Source organism: Mercenaria mercenaria, chromosome 15, assembly GCF_021730395.1.
Source record: "Mercenaria mercenaria strain notata chromosome 15, MADL_Memer_1, whole genome shotgun sequence".
Lineage (NCBI taxonomy): Eukaryota > Metazoa > Mollusca > Bivalvia > Venerida > Veneridae > Mercenaria > Mercenaria mercenaria.
In genome coordinates this window covers 40318228-40336632 of record NC_069375.1, presented here as the reverse complement: position 1 = coordinate 40336632, position 18405 = coordinate 40318228, and the positions used below count along the sequence as shown (strand labels likewise).

Here is an 18405-nt window from a genome sequence, read left to right as displayed (position 1 = left end):
TCTAGATGCCACATTTGTGACCCAATCTTTATGAAATTTGGTCAGAATGTTTGTCTTGATGATCTTTAGGTCAAGTTCAAAACTGGGTCATGTTGGGTTAAAACCTAGGTCAATAGGCCAGATCAAAGGAAAAGCTTTTGAACACTCTAGAGGCCGCATTTGTGACCCAATCTTAATGAATCTTGGTCAGAATGTTTGTCTTGATGATCTGTAGGTCAAGTCTGGGTCATTTAGTGTCAAAAACAAGGTCACACGGTCAAATCAAAGGAAAAGTTTGTGAACACTACAGTTGTGACTCAATCTTTATGAAACTTGGTCAGAATGTTTGTCTTGATGATCTCTAGGTTAAATTTGAAACTGGCTCATGTTGAGTAAAAAACTAGGTCAGTAGGCCAGATCAACTCTGGTGAGCGATATATATACGGCCATCATGGCCCTCTTGTTTAATATATTTACAACAGACTTGATGAAGCTGTATAAATTGGTTGTGTTGTACTGTAAACCTTGCTTATAAGGAACAGTTTGGGACCTCTAAAAATTGTTCCTTATAACCGAAGTTCCTTATATCCGTATAGCGAACTAGTTCCTTGTAACCGAGGTTTGTATAACGAACACAATTTGTATAGTGAACACTATTTGACTGACGTTTGAAAAGGGCTATGTGTTCACACTCCGGGCCGATATGAATCTTTATGTGACAATGCAGCGAGTCTAGTACTGGTCCTTTCCTGGAGAGATGATAAGGTAAACTGCCTACATGTTTATGACTGAAATAGCATTGAAACACAGCGTTAAACCTAAACTAAGCCAAAATGTACGTCGGTAAGAATGACCGTAATTTGTGTTTGTTTTTGTAGTTTTTTTCTATCTTCTTTTTTAGAGAGCGCTACATTATGACTATGAGATGTGTTGCAGTAACTCCCCTTACCTTCCTAGACTGCATGTTTTGTGAATAGGCATCAATACTAATACAAAAAAAGTGTTCAAATTGTTATTACAAAAATGTTAAATTAGACAATCCATTAAAATTTAAAAGTTAGGTGTTCATGACATATACTGCATTACGACTAGACAACAGCGCCATACATATGGATTTAAGTGTAAATTATACCTATAGTTTTGCAATAGTCCATTTTAGCACCTGCTATAATTTTCACAATTTAAAATTTGATAAACTGGACTGTTTGCCATTGTTAATGACGCGTAATTAGCACATTTATTTAGGACAATATGACCATGACCGTAACTGATTTTCGTTCACTATTGTCAACATGAAATCTAATACATGTAGAGCTAGCTGTCGTAAGTCTACTATCGTCTTGTATTTGGTAAATGTTAATGATATTATATATTTTCTTTTTATCGTATCCGTGAGTATCATAGAAATGAAATAAGTTGTGTTTATTCATGTGCATGAAAGCTCGTGAAAGTGCTGACGTTACTCTGACGTCATCAGCGATTTTCCTGTTTATTTCTGGTTTTCAATCATTTTTATTCTTTATGTCTGTTCGCTATAAGCGAGGGGTTTTCCATTGAATTTCATACTTTGGGACTGGAAAAAGTGTTCCTTATAACCGAGTGTTCCTTATAATCGAGTTCCCTATAACCGAGGAATTTTACATTGAATAAAGAAGGAATTAGATCGATGAATTGAAAACTGTTCCTTATAACCGAGTGTTCCTTATATCCGAGTTCCTTATAAGTGAGGTTAACTGTATACTGTATATAATTATGTTATATTTATATTCTAGGCTATTGATGATACATATGAACAAGAGATGTTGGGAGACTCACTACCTCCGTGTACAAACTCGGAAATTCTTGTCTCTGTAAGTACTGTCAAAGTTTATAGCATTTCCATGCTTATTATTCATATATAGTAATCTACCAAATACTTTGAAATCATTTCGTGGGGATATAAATTTATGTATTTGACCTTTGCACATCAAATAAATGGGGATTTTACTTCTTCATTGGGACTAAATTTTGTGTATTAACCACAGACACCAGTATCGAACCTGGGATGAAAAAAATATGACCAGACAGACAAAATCCCATGTTTTCATCCTAAATCAATAGAATGTGGTGAAATACGAGCCCCTTTCAAATGATATAAACACTCTGCTGTAGATTTGGATATAAATTCATGGACTTTGTCCTTTGAACAAAAAATAATTGAGAATTTAACTGCTTCATTGGAATGAAATTCACTGATTGACTCAATAATCAATAACGAAATGCATGAAAATTTGGCCGCCATGAAAGATTTCTCAGTATACTTTCATTACAGCATCAGACCTCGTGATCATTCTGTTGCTATAAATATTATTTTTATCTGTTATCTATTAATACAGGTTCTTGAAAAGGGCAGATCAAAACCCAAACCTCAGACGAAGTATGGAGCTTTTTACAAAGCTGGAAATTATTTTGCATTCCATATAGAAACGTATGATCCAGAATCAGTGGTAAGATTCCTGCTATTTCTTGTGCGGTCAACTCTTAAAATTCTTTTTCTCTAGAGCTCTTTACAGTTTTCATCCAGTTCAAATGAAACTTGCTATACACCATATTATAATTTGGACATGGGCATATAACTGGGACTTTTATGTCTGATTATTATGTCCCCCTTCGATGAAGTGGGGTGTATTGCTTTGCACATGTTGATAGCTTCGAACAGTTGGTGGAATGGTCCGTCTGTCTGTGAAGCAAACGGTTTCTGCTCAGTAATTTGAGAACCATTTTACCTAAAACATTCAAACTTGGCAACATGATTGGGCTTATTAAGTAGATAAATCTTAACACTTTGGGGATCAATAGGTCAAAGGTCAAGGTATAAGGGACCTGAAACTTGAAAACAGTTTCTGTTCAATGATTTGAGAACCACTCGACCAAGATCCTTACAAACTTGATCGCATGATTTAGCTACAGATATAAATGACCTCTTTTATTTTTGGGCCTGAACCTTAAAAATGATTGCTGCTACCACTTGACCAAGAACCTTCAAACTTGGTAGTATGATTGGGCTTGTTAAGTAGAGGATCCCTATTTTTTTCGGGGTCATTAGGTCAAAGTTTGTTTGTTTTGGGTTTAGCAGCATATTTATACACCCATCTCTGAAAAAGCTTGGCGTATTATGTGGCGGCAGCGGTCGGGCGGGCGGTGTCCAATGCATGTCCGCTCTCTAAGTCAAACAGTTTTCATCCCATCTTCACCAAACTTGCTGACAATGTTTATGGGCAAAATATCTTGGCCAGGTTCGATAACCAGCCAAATCGTCCCAGGCACTCTTAGATTATGGCCCTTGAATTACTCAAAAATAACCCAGAGAATTTAGCCTTGTTCGCTCTCTAAGTCAAACAGTTTTCATCCGATCTTCACCAAACTTGCTGACAGTGTTTGTGGGCATAATATCTCAGGCAAGTTCGATAACCAGCCAAATTGCCCCAGGCAGTCCTGGATTATGGCCCTTGAATTACTCGAAAAACTGCGAATTTAGCCTTGTTTGCTCTCTAAGTCGAACAGTTTTCATATGAACTTCACCAAACTTGCTGACAATGTTTGTGAGTATAATATCTCAGCCAAGATCAATAACCAGCCATATTTGCCCAGGCATTCTTGGATTATGGCCCTTGAATTACTCTAAAAACTGTCAATTTAGCCTTGTCCGCTCCCTAAGTCGAATAGTTTTCATCCCATCTTCACCAAACTTGCCGACAATGATTGTGGGCATAATATCTCAGCCAGGTTTGATAACCAGCTAAATTGCCCCAGGCACTCTTGGCTTATGTCCCTTGAATTACTAAAAATACTGCAAATTTAGCCTTGTCCCCACTCTTTTAAGTCGAACAGTTTTCATCCGATCTTCACTTAATCTGCTGACAATGTTTGTGGGGATAATATCTCTGCCAAGTACGATAACCACCCAAATCGACCTAGGCACTCTTGGCTTATGCCCCTTGCATTTGGCCAAGTTTGATGATGGGCGTATTTTGTGACAGTCTGGCACTCTTGTTAATCCCCCACCATGGCGTAGGGATTATAGGAATGGTCTGCGTCCGTCCTTCCGTCCGTAACAAAATCGTGTCTGGTCCATATCTCCTAAACCCCTTGAAGGATTTTCATGAAACTTGGGTCAAATGATCACCTCATCAAGATGATGTGCAGAACCCATGAGTCAGCCTTGTTGGTTCAAGGTCAAGGTCACAACTCAAAGTCAAAGGTTTGAGCCTGCCATTTTGTGTCCACTCTATATCTCATAAACCCCTTGAAGGAATTTTATAAAACTTGGGTCAAATGATCACCTCATCAAGATGAAATGTGCAGAACCCATGAGTCAGCCATGCCGGCTCAAGGTCAAGGTCACAACTTAGGGTCAAAGGTTTTGAGCCTTCCACTTTGTGTCCGCTCTATATCTTCTAAACTCCTTGAAGAATTTTCATGAAACTTGGGTCAAATGATCACCTCATCAAGACGAAGTGCAGAACCCATGGGTTAGCCTTGTCGGCTCAAGGTCAAGGTCACAACTCAAGGTCAAAGGTTTTAGCCTTCCATTTTGTGTCCGCTCTATATCTCCTAAACCCCTTGAAGGAATTTTATCAAACTTGGGTCAAATGATCACCTCATCAAGATGATGTGCAGAACCCATGAGTCAGTCATGCTGGCTCAAGGTCAAGGTCACAACTTAGGGTCAAAGGTTTGAGCCTTCCATTTTGTGTCCGCTCTATATCTCCTAAACTCCTTGAAGGATTTTCATCAAACTTGGGTCAAATGATCACCTCATCGAGGCGATGTGCAGAACTTATGAGTCAGCCATGTCGGCTCAAGGTCAAGGTCACAACTGGTCAAAGGTTTGAGCCTTCCATTTCGTGTTCGCTCTATATCTCCTAAATCCCTTTAAGGAATTTTATAAAACTTGGGTAAAATGATTACCTCATCAAAACGATGTGCAGAAATTATGAGTCAACCATGCCAGCTCAAGGTCAAGGTCATAACTAAGGGTTGAAGGTTTGAGCCTTCCATTTTGTGTCCACTCTGTATCTCCTAAACCCCTGGAAGGATTTTCATCAAACTTGGGTCAAATGATCACCTCATCAAGAACTCATGAGTCAGCCATGTCAACTCAAGGTCAAGGTCACAACTGAAGGTCAAAGGTTTCAGCTCTGTATCTCCTAAACCCCTTGAAGGATTTTCATGAAACTTGGGTCAAATGATCACCTCATCAAGACGTTGTGCAGAATTCATAAGTCAGCAATGTCAGTTCAAGGTCAAGGTCACAGCTAAAATCAAAGGTTTACCCTTTCACTATCCATAGCAGTGGCGGGGGATTTAGCTGTCTTTCAGACAGCCTTGTTCAACAGTATTTCAGTCATGTAACTGAGGGCAGTTAACTTAACCAGTGTTCTTGGATCCTGTTCCAGTACTTCCCTGTTCTCCGCTGTTCACTGCCTGATACAATGTCTATTATGCAATGGTCACGAAGAACATATGCCTGGCCCAGGGATCAAACTCATAACCCTGTGATCTGTAGATAAACACTCTCCCTATTGAGAATCACATGGTAAAAAGTCAAGGGTCACAGGGGTATGAAGTTTGAAAACAGTTTCCACTCAGTAACTTGAGAGTTTTAAGAATGTTTCCAACAAAAATGCCTCCAGCAGTCAGGCTTAAGAGATATTTACTTTGAAGTGGTTTTCCCTCAGAAGTAATCACTTAGGTTTGGTTTTCCTAAGAAATGTTTGCTTTGGGTGGTTATCCGTAGGGATTGTTCTCTTGGGATGGTTTTCCCCAGGGAATGTTTTCTTGGGGTGGTTTTCCCTAGGGAATGTTCTCTTTGGGTGGTTTTCCCTAGGGAATGTTCTCTTTGGGTGGTTTTCCCTAGGGAATGTTCTCTTGGGGTGGTTTTACCCTTGGAAATGATCCCCTTTGGTGGTTTTCCCTAGGAAATGTTCCCTTGGTGTGGTTTTATCTAGAAACTGCCCCCTAAGGTGGTTTACTCTTTTAAATGTATACTCAGGGTGTTTTTCCTAAGGAAATATATATATATTCCCCTTCTGTGGTTTTTCCTAGAAAATGTTCCTTTGGCTTTTTTCCCTAGAATATGTCGTTTTGGGTGGGTTTACCATTTGAATTGTTCCATTGAGGTGGATATCTCTAGGGAATGTTCCCTTAAGGTGGTTTCACCCTTGCAAATGTCCCCCTTTGGTTGTTTTCCCTAGGAAATGTACACTTGAAATGGGTTTCCCCATGAAATGTTTCTGTGGGGTGTTTACCCTTGGAAATATTCCCTTGGGGTGGTTTTCCTTACGCAATATTTCCATGTGATGGTTTTCCCTAGGAAATAATCACACTAGGTGGTTTTTCCTAGGAAATGTTCCTATGGGGTGATTATTTTCCTAGGAAATGTTCCCATGAGGTAGGTTTCCCTAGGAAATGTACAAACAATGTTGTTTTCCCCAGAAAATGTTCTAATGAAATGGTTTTCCCTAGGAAATATTCTCAAGAGTTGGTTTTCCCTCAGGAAATGTCCTCTTGGTAAGTTTTTCCATAGGAAATTTTCCATTGAGATGGTTTTATTCCCGAAGAAATGCTTCCTTAAGATGGGTTTTCTGTAGAAAATGTCCCCTTGCTTGGTTTTATCCGAAGAAATATACCCTTGGGGTGGTTTCACCCTTGGAAACGTTCTCCTTTGGTAATTTTTTCCCTAGGAAATGTACATACTACATGTATCTAGTTTTCCCTAGGAAATGTTCCAGTGAAGTGGTTTTCCCCAGGAAATGTTCCAATGAAGTGGTTTTCCCTAGGAAATATTCCCTGGAGTTAGTTTTCCCTAGGAAAATGTCTCCTTGGTATTTTTTTCTTTGGAAATATTCCCTTGAGGTCGTTTTCCCTAGGAAATTTTCCCTTGGGCTGGTTATTCTTACTTACCTAGTAGGGAAAGCCACCTTAAGAGAACATTTTCTAACCTAAGAAATGTTCCTTGCAGTGATTTTCCCTAATAGGGAATGTTCATCAGGAATGTTACCCCAAATAGTGGGGAGTATTCCTGTTACTCCATATTAGGTATTTGTGAAAACCAATATAGAAGCCTGCTTTCATTTGTAAATCCCAAAAGAAGATTCTTTACTGATTATGAAGCATCATTTTTCCCCCACACAGGGATAAGTTGCACAAATTTATTTGCCAGGTCTAGTCTGTCTTTTAAAACAACAGTTATAGCAAAATTTGATTGAGGAATAAGCAGTCTTTAAGTACAGTGTGCTGGCTGTAAAAGTCTCTCCATACTCGGTGTTCTTAAATTTTCTGGTCCTTTATTATCATCATGGAGTCTATTCAGTTTTACTTTTAACTGAATTCAGCTGAAGCCATTGCTAGGGGTAGAGCAGTGCTAGGTGTTGCACATTTCATTGCCTTGTATGAACAGGTTAATATCCCCTTCACATCTACGATTTTTTCTTACGATTCCTTACGATTTGCCAACTCGTAGGCAGTCGCACACAATCGTAAATAGCTAGTCGGTAGTCGTAAATAGCTCGGCACTACTCGCAGACGATCGCAAGCAATCGTGAACGTAAGGTAATATTGGAACGTTGAGGTAATATTTTTGACATGTCAAAAATTTCTTAGGATCATCTGTGATTTGAATTATCGGTGAATAGCTCGTAAAGTGCTCGTAAATGTATCGTAAAGACTTTGTTTTACTATTAAATACGATGTGTTTACAATGTGTTTACGAGTTCTTACGATTTCTTTCACGATGCTGTACGAGGGGTTTACGATTTGTTACAGGCACTTTACGAGTACGTACATATGCTTTACGATTTATGAGAGGTATAAAAGCTGCCAAATCGAACAGTTCCTTTCAGTTGCTGTCAATACGTCAAAGGAGTGAGACCTCAATCATATCTGCAACAATGCCACCTAAAAAGAAGGTAGTCAACAAGAAGAGGAGCACGCTTGCCTTCGTGCAAATTTCAATTGCAAAAACATGATAATTGTAAATACTCGTATCTAACACACAACTACTTGTAACAACTTGTAAACAAATCGTAATGTACTTGTAAAGCCTTTGGTGAATCATGGTATTCCGTAATTCACTCGCAACAGCTCGTAAATAACTTGTAAATAGCTCGTAAAATGATCGTATTGATCTGTAATTACTCAGAACAAATCGGTAATTTTAGATGTAAATGCATCGTAATAACTCGGAATAAATCGTAATTTGATCTTAAACAGCTCTTAAATAGCTCGTAAATGTGGGGAATCGGTGAACTTTTACGATTTTGTGCAATCTGTCACAAATCGTAAGAAAAATTGTAGATGTGAAGGGGGTATAAATCAAACTTAGTTGTCTGCTATTATTTTGCTTGGTTGCATTCTGTTCATCCAAAGGATCTTTTCATAGATTTTGTTACTTTGTTTTTACCACTAATATGTAAAAGAATAATTCAAATTGTTGTAAATGTTGTACTATTTTCTTCCTTTTAAACAGGGTTACCAGCTGGACTTCTATGTACATGATAGGCCTAATGATCCAAGTGATACTGGTGCCCGGCATGTAGGATTCAGCTTTTTGCTACCTCTAGATCTAAAAAGTGCGAAAGGAGCCAAAAAAATTCCCATCACCGGACTGTCTCACAGGCCAATAGGGCAGATAGAATGTAAGTACCAAAGTCAGCCTAGTTATTTCATAGCACAAGTACAGGAAATACAGTAACCAGGGCTCCGAAAATTTGCCGGTTTGTCGGTTTTGGACCGATTTTTGACTTTTCAGACCGATTCGTGAAGTGAAAAAACGAACAAAATCGGTCCCCTAAAAATGGAGAAAGTATAAATTTCGGTCTGAAATCTCAATACACGATCACCTGCCAAGCGGGAAATTGTTGGTAGCACCCTCAGATAATCAATAAACGTGTCAAACGGTCTGATTGTCACCTTGATAATTGGTCCGTAATTAGCTCGTGACACAGTCAGTGCTGGTGCGGCACAACCTTTAATGTTTGCAGACAGCCGACTGCAATGTATTAAACATTTTTGACTGGTTTCCAAATGTTTCTGACTTGATCCAAATCCTTTCGACGGCGATCCACTTCTTTTATTTAGAATCCGACGGATGGTTTATTTTAAAAGGCTATGATTAATCACGGGTAAAAAACAAACGGTCACTGCATTTAATGAGACATCACACAGGAAACCGAAATAAATAGTTTTTTAGCTCACCTGTCACAAAGTGACAAGGTGAGCTTTTGTGATCGCGCCGTGTCCGGCGTCCGTAAACTTTTGCTTGTGACCACTCTAGAGGTCACATTTTTCATGGGATCTTTATGAAAGTTGGTCAGAATGTTCATCTTGATGATATCTAGGTCAAGTTCGAAACTGGGTCACGTGCCTTCAAAAACTAGGTCAGAAGGTCTAAAAATAGAAAAACCTTGTGACCTCTCTAGAGGCCATATATTTCACGAGATCTTCATGAAAATTGGTCAGAATGTTCACCTTGATGATATCTAGGTCAAGTTCGAAACTGGGTCACGTGCCTTCAAAAACTAGGTCAGTAGGTCTAAAAATAGAAAAACCTTGTGACCTCTCTAGAGGCCATATATTTCACAAGATCTTCATGAAAATTGGTCAGAACGTTCATCTTGATAATATCTAGGTCAAGTTCGAAACTGGGTCACGTGCGGTCAAAAACTAGGTCAGTAGGTCAAATAATAGAAAAACCTTGTGACCTCTTTAAAGGCCACATTTTTCATGGGATCTGTATGAAATTTGGTCTGAATGTTCATCTTGATGATATCTAGATCAAGTTTGAAACTGGGTCCAGGCGGTCAAAAACTAGGTCAGTAGGTCTAAAAATAGAAAAACCTTGTGACCTCTCTAGAGGCCATATATTTCATGAGATCTTCATGAAAATTGGTCAGAATGTTCACCTTGATGATATCTAGGTCAAGTTCGAAAGTGGGTCACGTGCCGTCAAAAACCAGGTCAGTAGGTCAAATAATAGAAAAACCTTGTGACCTCTCTAGAAGCCATATTTTTCATGGGATCTGTATGAAAGTTGGTCTGAATGTTCATCTTGATGATAGCTAGGTCAAGTTCGAAACAGGGTCATGTGCGGTCAAAAACTAGGTCAGTAGGTCTAAAAATAGAAAAACCTTGTGACCTCTCTTGAGGCCATACTTGTGAATGGATCTCCATAAAAATTGGTCAGAATGTTCACCTTGATGATATCTAGGTCAAATTTGAAACTGGGTCACGTGCCTTAAAAAACTAGGTCAGTAGATCAAATAATAAAAAAACCTTGTGACCTCTCTAGAGGCCATACTTTTCATGGGATCTGTATGAAAATTGGTCTGAATGTTCATTTCATGTTATCTAGGTCAAGTTCGAAACAGGGTCATGTGTGGTCAAAAACTAGGTCAGTAGGTCTAAAAATAGAAAAACCTTGTGACCTCTCTAGAGGCCATACTTGTGAATGGATCTCCATAAAAATTGGTGAGAATGTTCACCTTGATAATATCTAGGTCAAGTTTGAAACTCGGTCACGTGCCTTAAAAAACTAGGCCAGTAGGTATAAAAATAGAAAAACCTTGTGACCTCTCTAGAGGCCATATTTTTCATGAGATCTTCATGAAAATTAGTGAGAATGTACACATTGATGATATCTAGGTAAAATTCAAAACAGGGTCACCTACCTTCGAAAACTAGGTCAATAGGTCAAATAATAGAAAAACCTTGTGACCTCTCTAGAGACCATATTTTTCAATGGATCTTCTTGAAAATTGGTCAGAATTTTTATCTTGATAATATCTAGGTGAAGTTCAAAACTGGGTCATATGAGCTCAAAAACTAGGTCACTATGTCAGATAATAGAAAAAACGACGTCATACTCAAAACTGGGTCATGTGGGAAGAGGTGAGCGATTCAGGACCATCATGGTCCTCTTGTATAATTACTTGATTTGTAAAATTACATGATTCATTTGTTGGGCCTCCAGTTGAAACAAGTATAGAAAATCGTCTTTGCAACCTGACTGTACAAAAAAGAAGAAAAAAATGGACTGGCAAACACGAATGCTAAAATGAAATTTTGTTTACATCAGAAGAGAACATATAACTTTATAAAATGTAGTTGCTTATTGAAGTACAACTCCAGTGAAATGAAATATCCGTGGCTAACCCGTGTGACATTTTGGTACTATACATGCGGGAAATTCGATCTCAGCGTTCACATAACATACACATTCGGTCCCCGACAGAGTATTCTTAAAATACTGAGGATGTTTGGCAGAGAATATTTCACTTTCACGCATTGTTTTTTTTATAAAATTCCGTCAAAGAATGCGGAAACATCACAAAGTATCTGCCGTGAACATGGTACCGTAGTCATGTGCATTGGCTTTTAGACTAGAGTTTCAAGTTTCAAGTTTTATTTCAAATCTCGGCCCTTTAAGGGCATCAGCATTACAGATAAATGCATGTACAAATTAATAGCCAAAATAGTTCAGCAAACAAATATCACAAACCATCTAAACACTAGTAACATTTACTAAGATAACAGGAATGTGACCAACATAAACTCAAAGTAGCATGCATGAGCCCTGTCACAAGAAAACCGACTCAGTGACCCCACAACCATGTCGAATCAAGACCAGTCCATGCATCCGCGCAGCAGAACCCAGAAAACGCCCGCACTCACTGCAGAAATTTAAAGACGTCTTAACTGACAGACTAAGTCCCACCAAAACCCCACAGATACACAGACCGTCCAAGACCCAACCAGACAACTAACCCCTGAGCCGACCCAAAAGTAACAGAGTCCATACAAAATCTTTCTTTCTCAAATACAAAATTCTTTGCATTAATATGGGATGGTATGAAAATTGAGCATTTAAGTATGTGAAGTTTGTTGACCCGGAAGGTGGTATACCATTAATCAAATGCAGACATAATCTTTTGCACAGAAATAGCTAATTTAAATAAAGTTGTCCTAGATAGGTACACGGTGTCAATGCCTCGGCAATTTTATCCCTGCAAATATTTTCTCGGAAAAACATCGAAATTTGAACAAAGTAACGATCACATATAACACTGAATAACTGTTTTCATTGTATGGTAACTTACGGTGACCGGTAAATCATTCTTAATGCATGACATGCTTATTTCTTTACTCTTATCACGTTTTACAAATGGTATATTGGTAATGCGGTGGAGGGTGTAGCGCTGATGTCATGATTTTCGTTTCGGACCGATTGAGTTCTCAAAATAAAGGGTAAGATTACATTTCCACAACTGCCACAGACTTTGGGGTATATAGTTACAGTTATTTTTGCCATAATTTCAGTCAAATACCTGATAGTGAAGCCAATGATTGGTGCTGGTTTCAACATGAAACAGACATTCCAAAGGTACTGGAAATCTACACGTCAGCCAGTTGATGTTGGTCATAGAGGACTTGGTAGCTCATACAAATGTAAAAAGTAAGTATTTCTACCTTTCTTTGTGTCTCAAATTTTTTTTTGGTGTGGGGGGGGGGGGACATATTTAACCTTATCAGTTTCTCTGTTTGTCCTGGCATCTATCTATCCAAAATTGTGTTGTGTATGTATTAAAAAGTATTTGTCCCAGTGTTCTAAAACTTCATAGAGTTGTTACTCAATATGTGAAGTGTGCAACTGAGGTTTTATTTGGAATTTTACTCAGTAAAAATGGAGTTATGGCCCTTACGGTCAAACATATTCATAAAGGGCCAAAAAGTTTGTGTTGCATATATCTCAAAAAGTGTAAAAGTCAAGAAACATTACAGGATTGTTGTTCATCATATGAAGTTGTTCAACCTGAGGATTTGTTTGGGATTTAACTCAGCCAGACCAATGGTATTATGTCTCCCACCACACAGTGGTGTGGGCGACATATTGATGTATTCCTGTTCGATAACTAGCCAAAGCGGCCCAGGCACTTCAGAATTATGGCCCTTGAATTACCGAAAAACGCTCAGATTTTAGGCGCATTCCTGGAGCCAAAAGGACCCCTATACTACTCATGAGTAGTATAGGGGTCTTTTTGGCTCCAGGAATGTGCATGCAATCTGAGTAGTATAGGAGTCCTTTTGGCTTGATGATTGTGCATGCGCTCTAGTAGGGCAAGTTCGATAATGAGCCAAATCAGTCCAGGCACTTCGGAGTTATGGCCCTTGAATTACCAAAAATCGGCCTTTTTACTCTTGTCCGTGCTCTAAGACGAACATTTCTCATCCAATCATTACCAAACTTGAACAAAATGTGTTTGACCATAAGTCCTCGGTCAAGTTCGGTAACTAGCCAAATCGGCCCATGCACTTTGGAATTATGGCCATTGAATTACCGAAAATCGGCCTTTTTACTCTCGTCTGCGCTCTTAAGTCCAACATTTCTCATCCAATCTTCACCTAACTTGAACCAAATGTTTTTGACCATAACTCCTTGGCCAGGTTCATCAACTAGCCAAATTGCCTGATGCACTCCAGAATTATGGCCCTTGAATTACCCAAAATCGGCCTTTTTACTCTTCAATGGTATATTTGTAGTGAGTAAACAGTATATAAAGTCTGACTTGCTATTTAGATGATTAGGCAGTGGTGGGAGACAATCGCTTTTCTCAAAAGCAACTCTAGTTGCCCTTGACTTAGTCAAAAATATGTTTATATCGCATGTATCTCAAACATTATTTGACCTAAAGTTATAGAAATATTATTCAGCATGTGAAATTGTGCACCTGGGGGTTTTGTTTGGGATTTCACCCAGACTAGAGTTATTGCCCTTATCGCATGCATCTCAAAAAAGTATTTCACCTAAAGTCATAAAACGTTAAGAGGATTGAAATTCAGCATTGAAAATTAATCACATGGGGTGGGATTTCACACAGCCAGACCAGAGTCATGGCCTTTAACTGCTTAATCAATGAAGGGATATCAATATTGATTGGTGTATCAGGTTCTTTTGTTGCCTGCAAGACTTTGGCACGTAATTGAAGTCAAAGAGTCAAAGAATTTTAGGGTCAGTTCTATGCCCAGTCTATATCTCAGCAAGCCCTCAGGGGGATTTTTATGTTATGTTCTGCACAAACGTTCCTTGAATATTGTTACATTTTGCCATGCAACATTTGACATTATTTTACAGGTTGGCTATTGTTGTGGAAAACACAATTAAGTCTTTACAGGAGGCAGCAAATCATGTAAGTTTGACTAATCAGGGATCATCCTAGGTCAAAAATTTAGGGAGAAGTGACTTCTCCCGCCGCAGAATTTAGGGAGAAGTTGAGGAATTTAAGGAGCAGAATCGGCATAGCATTCAGTTTCTTGCCTATATATATCCACTTTCTATGGCTCTAGCTGTAACTTATAAACAGTAATTATTTAAGGAAATTGATTTTTGCATTATCATTTTCATGAATTTCTAAATAAAGTATAAACTTAGCTATGAAAAAGTCGCCTTTAAATTTTTATCCGAAATTTACATGTCCGAAACTCGTAATTTAACAGGTGCACGATCAAAACGCCATGAAATTTTTCATTCATATTTCGATTCTCGTGCTTCTATAATGCCTGATTTTTGCATCAACTTGTTCAGATTTATACATTTAATTCATTCATTTATTTATTTTTAGCTCACCTGTCACAAAGTGACAAGGTGAGCTTTTGTGATCGCGCGGTGTCCGTCGTCCGTCCGTGCGTCCGTGCGTGCGTCCGTAAACTTTTGCTTGTGACCACTCTAGAGGTCACATTTTTCATGGGATCTTTATGAAAGTTGGTCAGAATGTTCACCTTGATGATATCTAGGTCAAGTTCGAAACTGGGTCATGTGCCATCAAAAACTAGGTCAGTAGGTCTAAAAATAGAAAAACCTTGTGACCTCTCTAGAGGCCATAATTATCAATGGATCTTCATGAAAATTGGTCAGAATGTTCATCTTGATGATATCTAGGTCAAGTTCGAAACTCGGTCACGTGCGGTCAAAAACTAGGTCAGTAGGTCTAAAAATAGAAAAACCTTGTGACCTCTCTAGAGGCCATATATTTCAAAAGATCTTCATGAAAGTTGGTCAGAACGTTCAACTTGATGATATCTAGGTCAAGTTCGAAACTGGGTCACGTGCCTTCAAAAACTAGGTCAGTAGGTCAAATAATAGAAAAACCTTGTGACCTCTCTAAAGGCCATATTTTTCATGGGATCTGTGTGAAAGTTGGTCTGAATGTTCATCTTGATGATATCTAGGTCAAGTTCGAAACTGGGTCACGTGCGGTCAAAAACTAGGTCAGTAGGTCTAAAAATAGAAAAACCTTGTGACCTCTCTAGAGGCCATATATTTCATGAAATCTTCATGAAAATTTGTCAGAATGTTCACCTTGATGATATCTAAGTCAAGTTCGAAAGTGGGTCACATGCCGTCAAAAACTAGGTCAGTAGGTCAAATAATAGGAAAACCTTGTGACCTAACTAGAGGCCATATTTTCCATGGGATCTGTATGAAAATTGGTCTGAATGTTCATCTTGATGATATCTAGGTCAAGTTTGAAACTGGGTCACGTGCCATCAAAAACTAGGTCAGTAGGTCAAATAATAGAAAAACCTTGTGACCTCTCTAAAGGCCATATTTTTCAATGGATCTTCATGAAAGTTGGTCTGAATGTTCATCTTGATGATATCTAGGTCAAATTCGAAACAGGATCATGTGCGGTCAAAAACTAGGTCAGTAGGTCTAAAAATAGAAAAACCTTGTGACCTCTCTAGAGGCCATACTTGTGAATGGATCTCCATAAAAATTGGTCAGAATGTTCACCTTGATGATATCTAAGTCAAGTTAGAAAGTGGGTCACGTGCCATCAAAAAGTAGGTCAGTAGGTCAAATAATGAAAAAACGTTGTGACCTCTCTAGAGGCCATATTTTTCATGGGATCTGTATGAAAGTTGGTCTGAATGTTTATCTTGATGATATCTAGGTCAAGTTTGAAACTGGGTCAACTGCGATCAAAAACTAGGTCAGTAGGTCTTGAAATAGAAAAACCTTGTGACCTCTCTAGAGGCCATACCCTTGAATGGATCTTCATGAAAATTGGTCAGAATGTTCACCTTGATGATATCTAGGTCAAGTTTGAAACTGGGTCACGTGCCTTAAAAAACTAGGTTAATAGGTCAAATAATAGAAAAACCTTGTGACCTCTCTAGAGACCATATTTTTCAATGGATCTTCATGAAAATTGGTCAGAATTTTTATCTTTATAATATCTAGGTCAAATTCAAAACTGGGTCACATGAGCTCAAAAACTAGGTCACTATGTCAAATAATAGAAAAAACGACGTCATACTCAAAACTGGATCATGTGGGAAGAGGTGAGCGATTCAGGACCATCATGGTCCTCTTGTTTCGAAAATAACACCAAACTCGTAGGTAATGGCGATCTTTTTACAATATTTTGTACGGCAGTTCTGACGTCCGCGAAATCATTTTTTATACGCAGTAACTGAGCAATTCATTTACAGAAATTGATCGTAATCGTGGTAATTGAAATAAATTTTGAAGTAATCTTTAATAAGATGAAAGAATAATATACAATTGTTGCATAAGATCGTGCTCTCGTTAAGTTTATCGGCTTTTTACACGCCGATTGAAAATTTTCAAAATGGCGGCGGCTTACAATATTATTGATTGACACTGGGATATTAACGCTACGATTGGCTGAAGTTTGACAGGCAAGTAGGCGGGGTTGACTATGGCTTTATCGATAATTTAAACTAGATTATGCATAAAGTTTTACAATTTTAAATAAACAGATAATCACTCGCTGAAAAACTCGGCGATTCGGATTTCGCCTGGAGGCGATAATTAGGGGAAGTGGCCGACTTTAAAGCGACGATATCGCTCAAATCGCCTTGTAGGATGATCCCTGCTAATACAGACATAAGTTATTACATTATAAGACATGGGGCCTCTGCGGTCAAGTTGTGAAGGTTGTTGATTTTTATGCCCCCGAAGGGAGGCATATAGTTTTTGAACCGTCTGTCGGTCTGTCAGTCTGTTGGTCTGTCAGTCTGTCGGTCTGTCTGTCTGTCTGCAATTTTCGTGTCCGGTCCATATCTATGTCATCGATGGATGGATTTTCAAATAACTTGGCATGAATGTGTACCACAGTAAGACGACGTGTCGCGCGTAATACCCAGGCCCGTAGCTCAAAGGTCAAGGTCACACTTAGACATTAAATGATAGTGCATTGATGGGCATGTCCAGTCCATATCTTTGTCATTGATGGATGGATTTTCAAATAACTTGGCATGAATGTGTACCACAGTAAGACGACATGTCGCGTAAGACCCAGGTTCGTAGCTCAAAGGTCAAGGTCACACTTAGACGTTAAAGGATAGTGTATTGATGGGCGTGTCCGGTCCATATCTTTGTCATCGATGGATGGATTTTCAAATAACTTGGCATGAATGTGTACCACTGTAAGACGACGTGTCGCGCGCAAGACCCAAGTCCGTAAGTCAAAGGTCAAGGTCACCCTTAGACGTTAAAGGATAGTGCATTGATGGGCGTGTTCGGTCCATATCTTTGTCATCGATGGATGGATTTTCAAATAACTTGGCATGAATGTGTACCACAGTAAGACGACGTGTTGCTCGCAAGACCCAGGTCCGTAGCTTAAAAGTCAAGGTCACACTTATACATTAAAGGTCATTTTTCATGATAGTGCATTGATGGGCGTGTCTGGTCCATATCATTGTCATTCATGCATGGATTTTAAAATAACTACGCATGAATGTGTGACACAGTAAGACGACGTGTCGCGCGCAAGACCCAGCTCCATAGGTCAAAGGTCCTAAACTCTAACATCGGCCATAACTATTCATTCAAAGTGCCATCGGGGGCATGTGTCATTCTATGGAGACAGCTCTTGTTTTGTTTGTTTTTTGTTTTGGTTCAACAGTATTTCAGTCATATAATGGCGGGCAGTTAACCTAACCAGTGTTCCTGGATTCTGTACCAGTACAAACCAGTTCTCCGCAAGTAACTGCCAACTTCCCCACATGAATCAGAGGTGGAGGACGAATGATTTTAGACACAATGTCTTTTATCAAATTGTCACAGAGAACATACGCCCCGCCCAAGGATCGAACTCACGACCCCGCAATCTGTAGACTGACCCTCTCCCTATTGAGCTAAGTGGGCAGGTTTATTGATTTTTAATCAGTCGCCCCGCACAGTTGCCCCTCACTGCAATTGTTACCCTAAAAGGGATATAGAATTCTGTTTTAATGAAGAAGCCATCAAGGTGGTCTACGGAAGGTCTGTGGCTCAAAGTTAATTTAATAATTCATAATTGTATCCTTACGGGTATTTGTAGCAAACTGATCACAAATTATACCATGTTCTTATATATA

The 18405-nt window shown here is 38.9% G+C and overlaps 1 protein-coding gene across 1 annotated transcript in view; it reads left to right on the top strand.

Moving 5' to 3' along the window:
• LOC123551895 (glycerophosphocholine phosphodiesterase GPCPD1-like) overlaps positions 1 to 18405 on the top strand; it is a 69549-nt gene that overhangs the window by 18520 nt on the left and 32624 nt on the right. The window contains exons 3-7 of the mRNA XM_053525070.1: positions 1752 to 1829; positions 2355 to 2465; positions 8489 to 8657; positions 12337 to 12472; positions 14150 to 14204. Coding sequence (XP_053381045.1) covers positions 1752 to 1829; positions 2355 to 2465; positions 8489 to 8657; positions 12337 to 12472; positions 14150 to 14204 — 549 coding nt within the window. The remainder of the gene's footprint in view (positions 1 to 1751; positions 1830 to 2354; positions 2466 to 8488; positions 8658 to 12336; positions 12473 to 14149; positions 14205 to 18405) is intronic.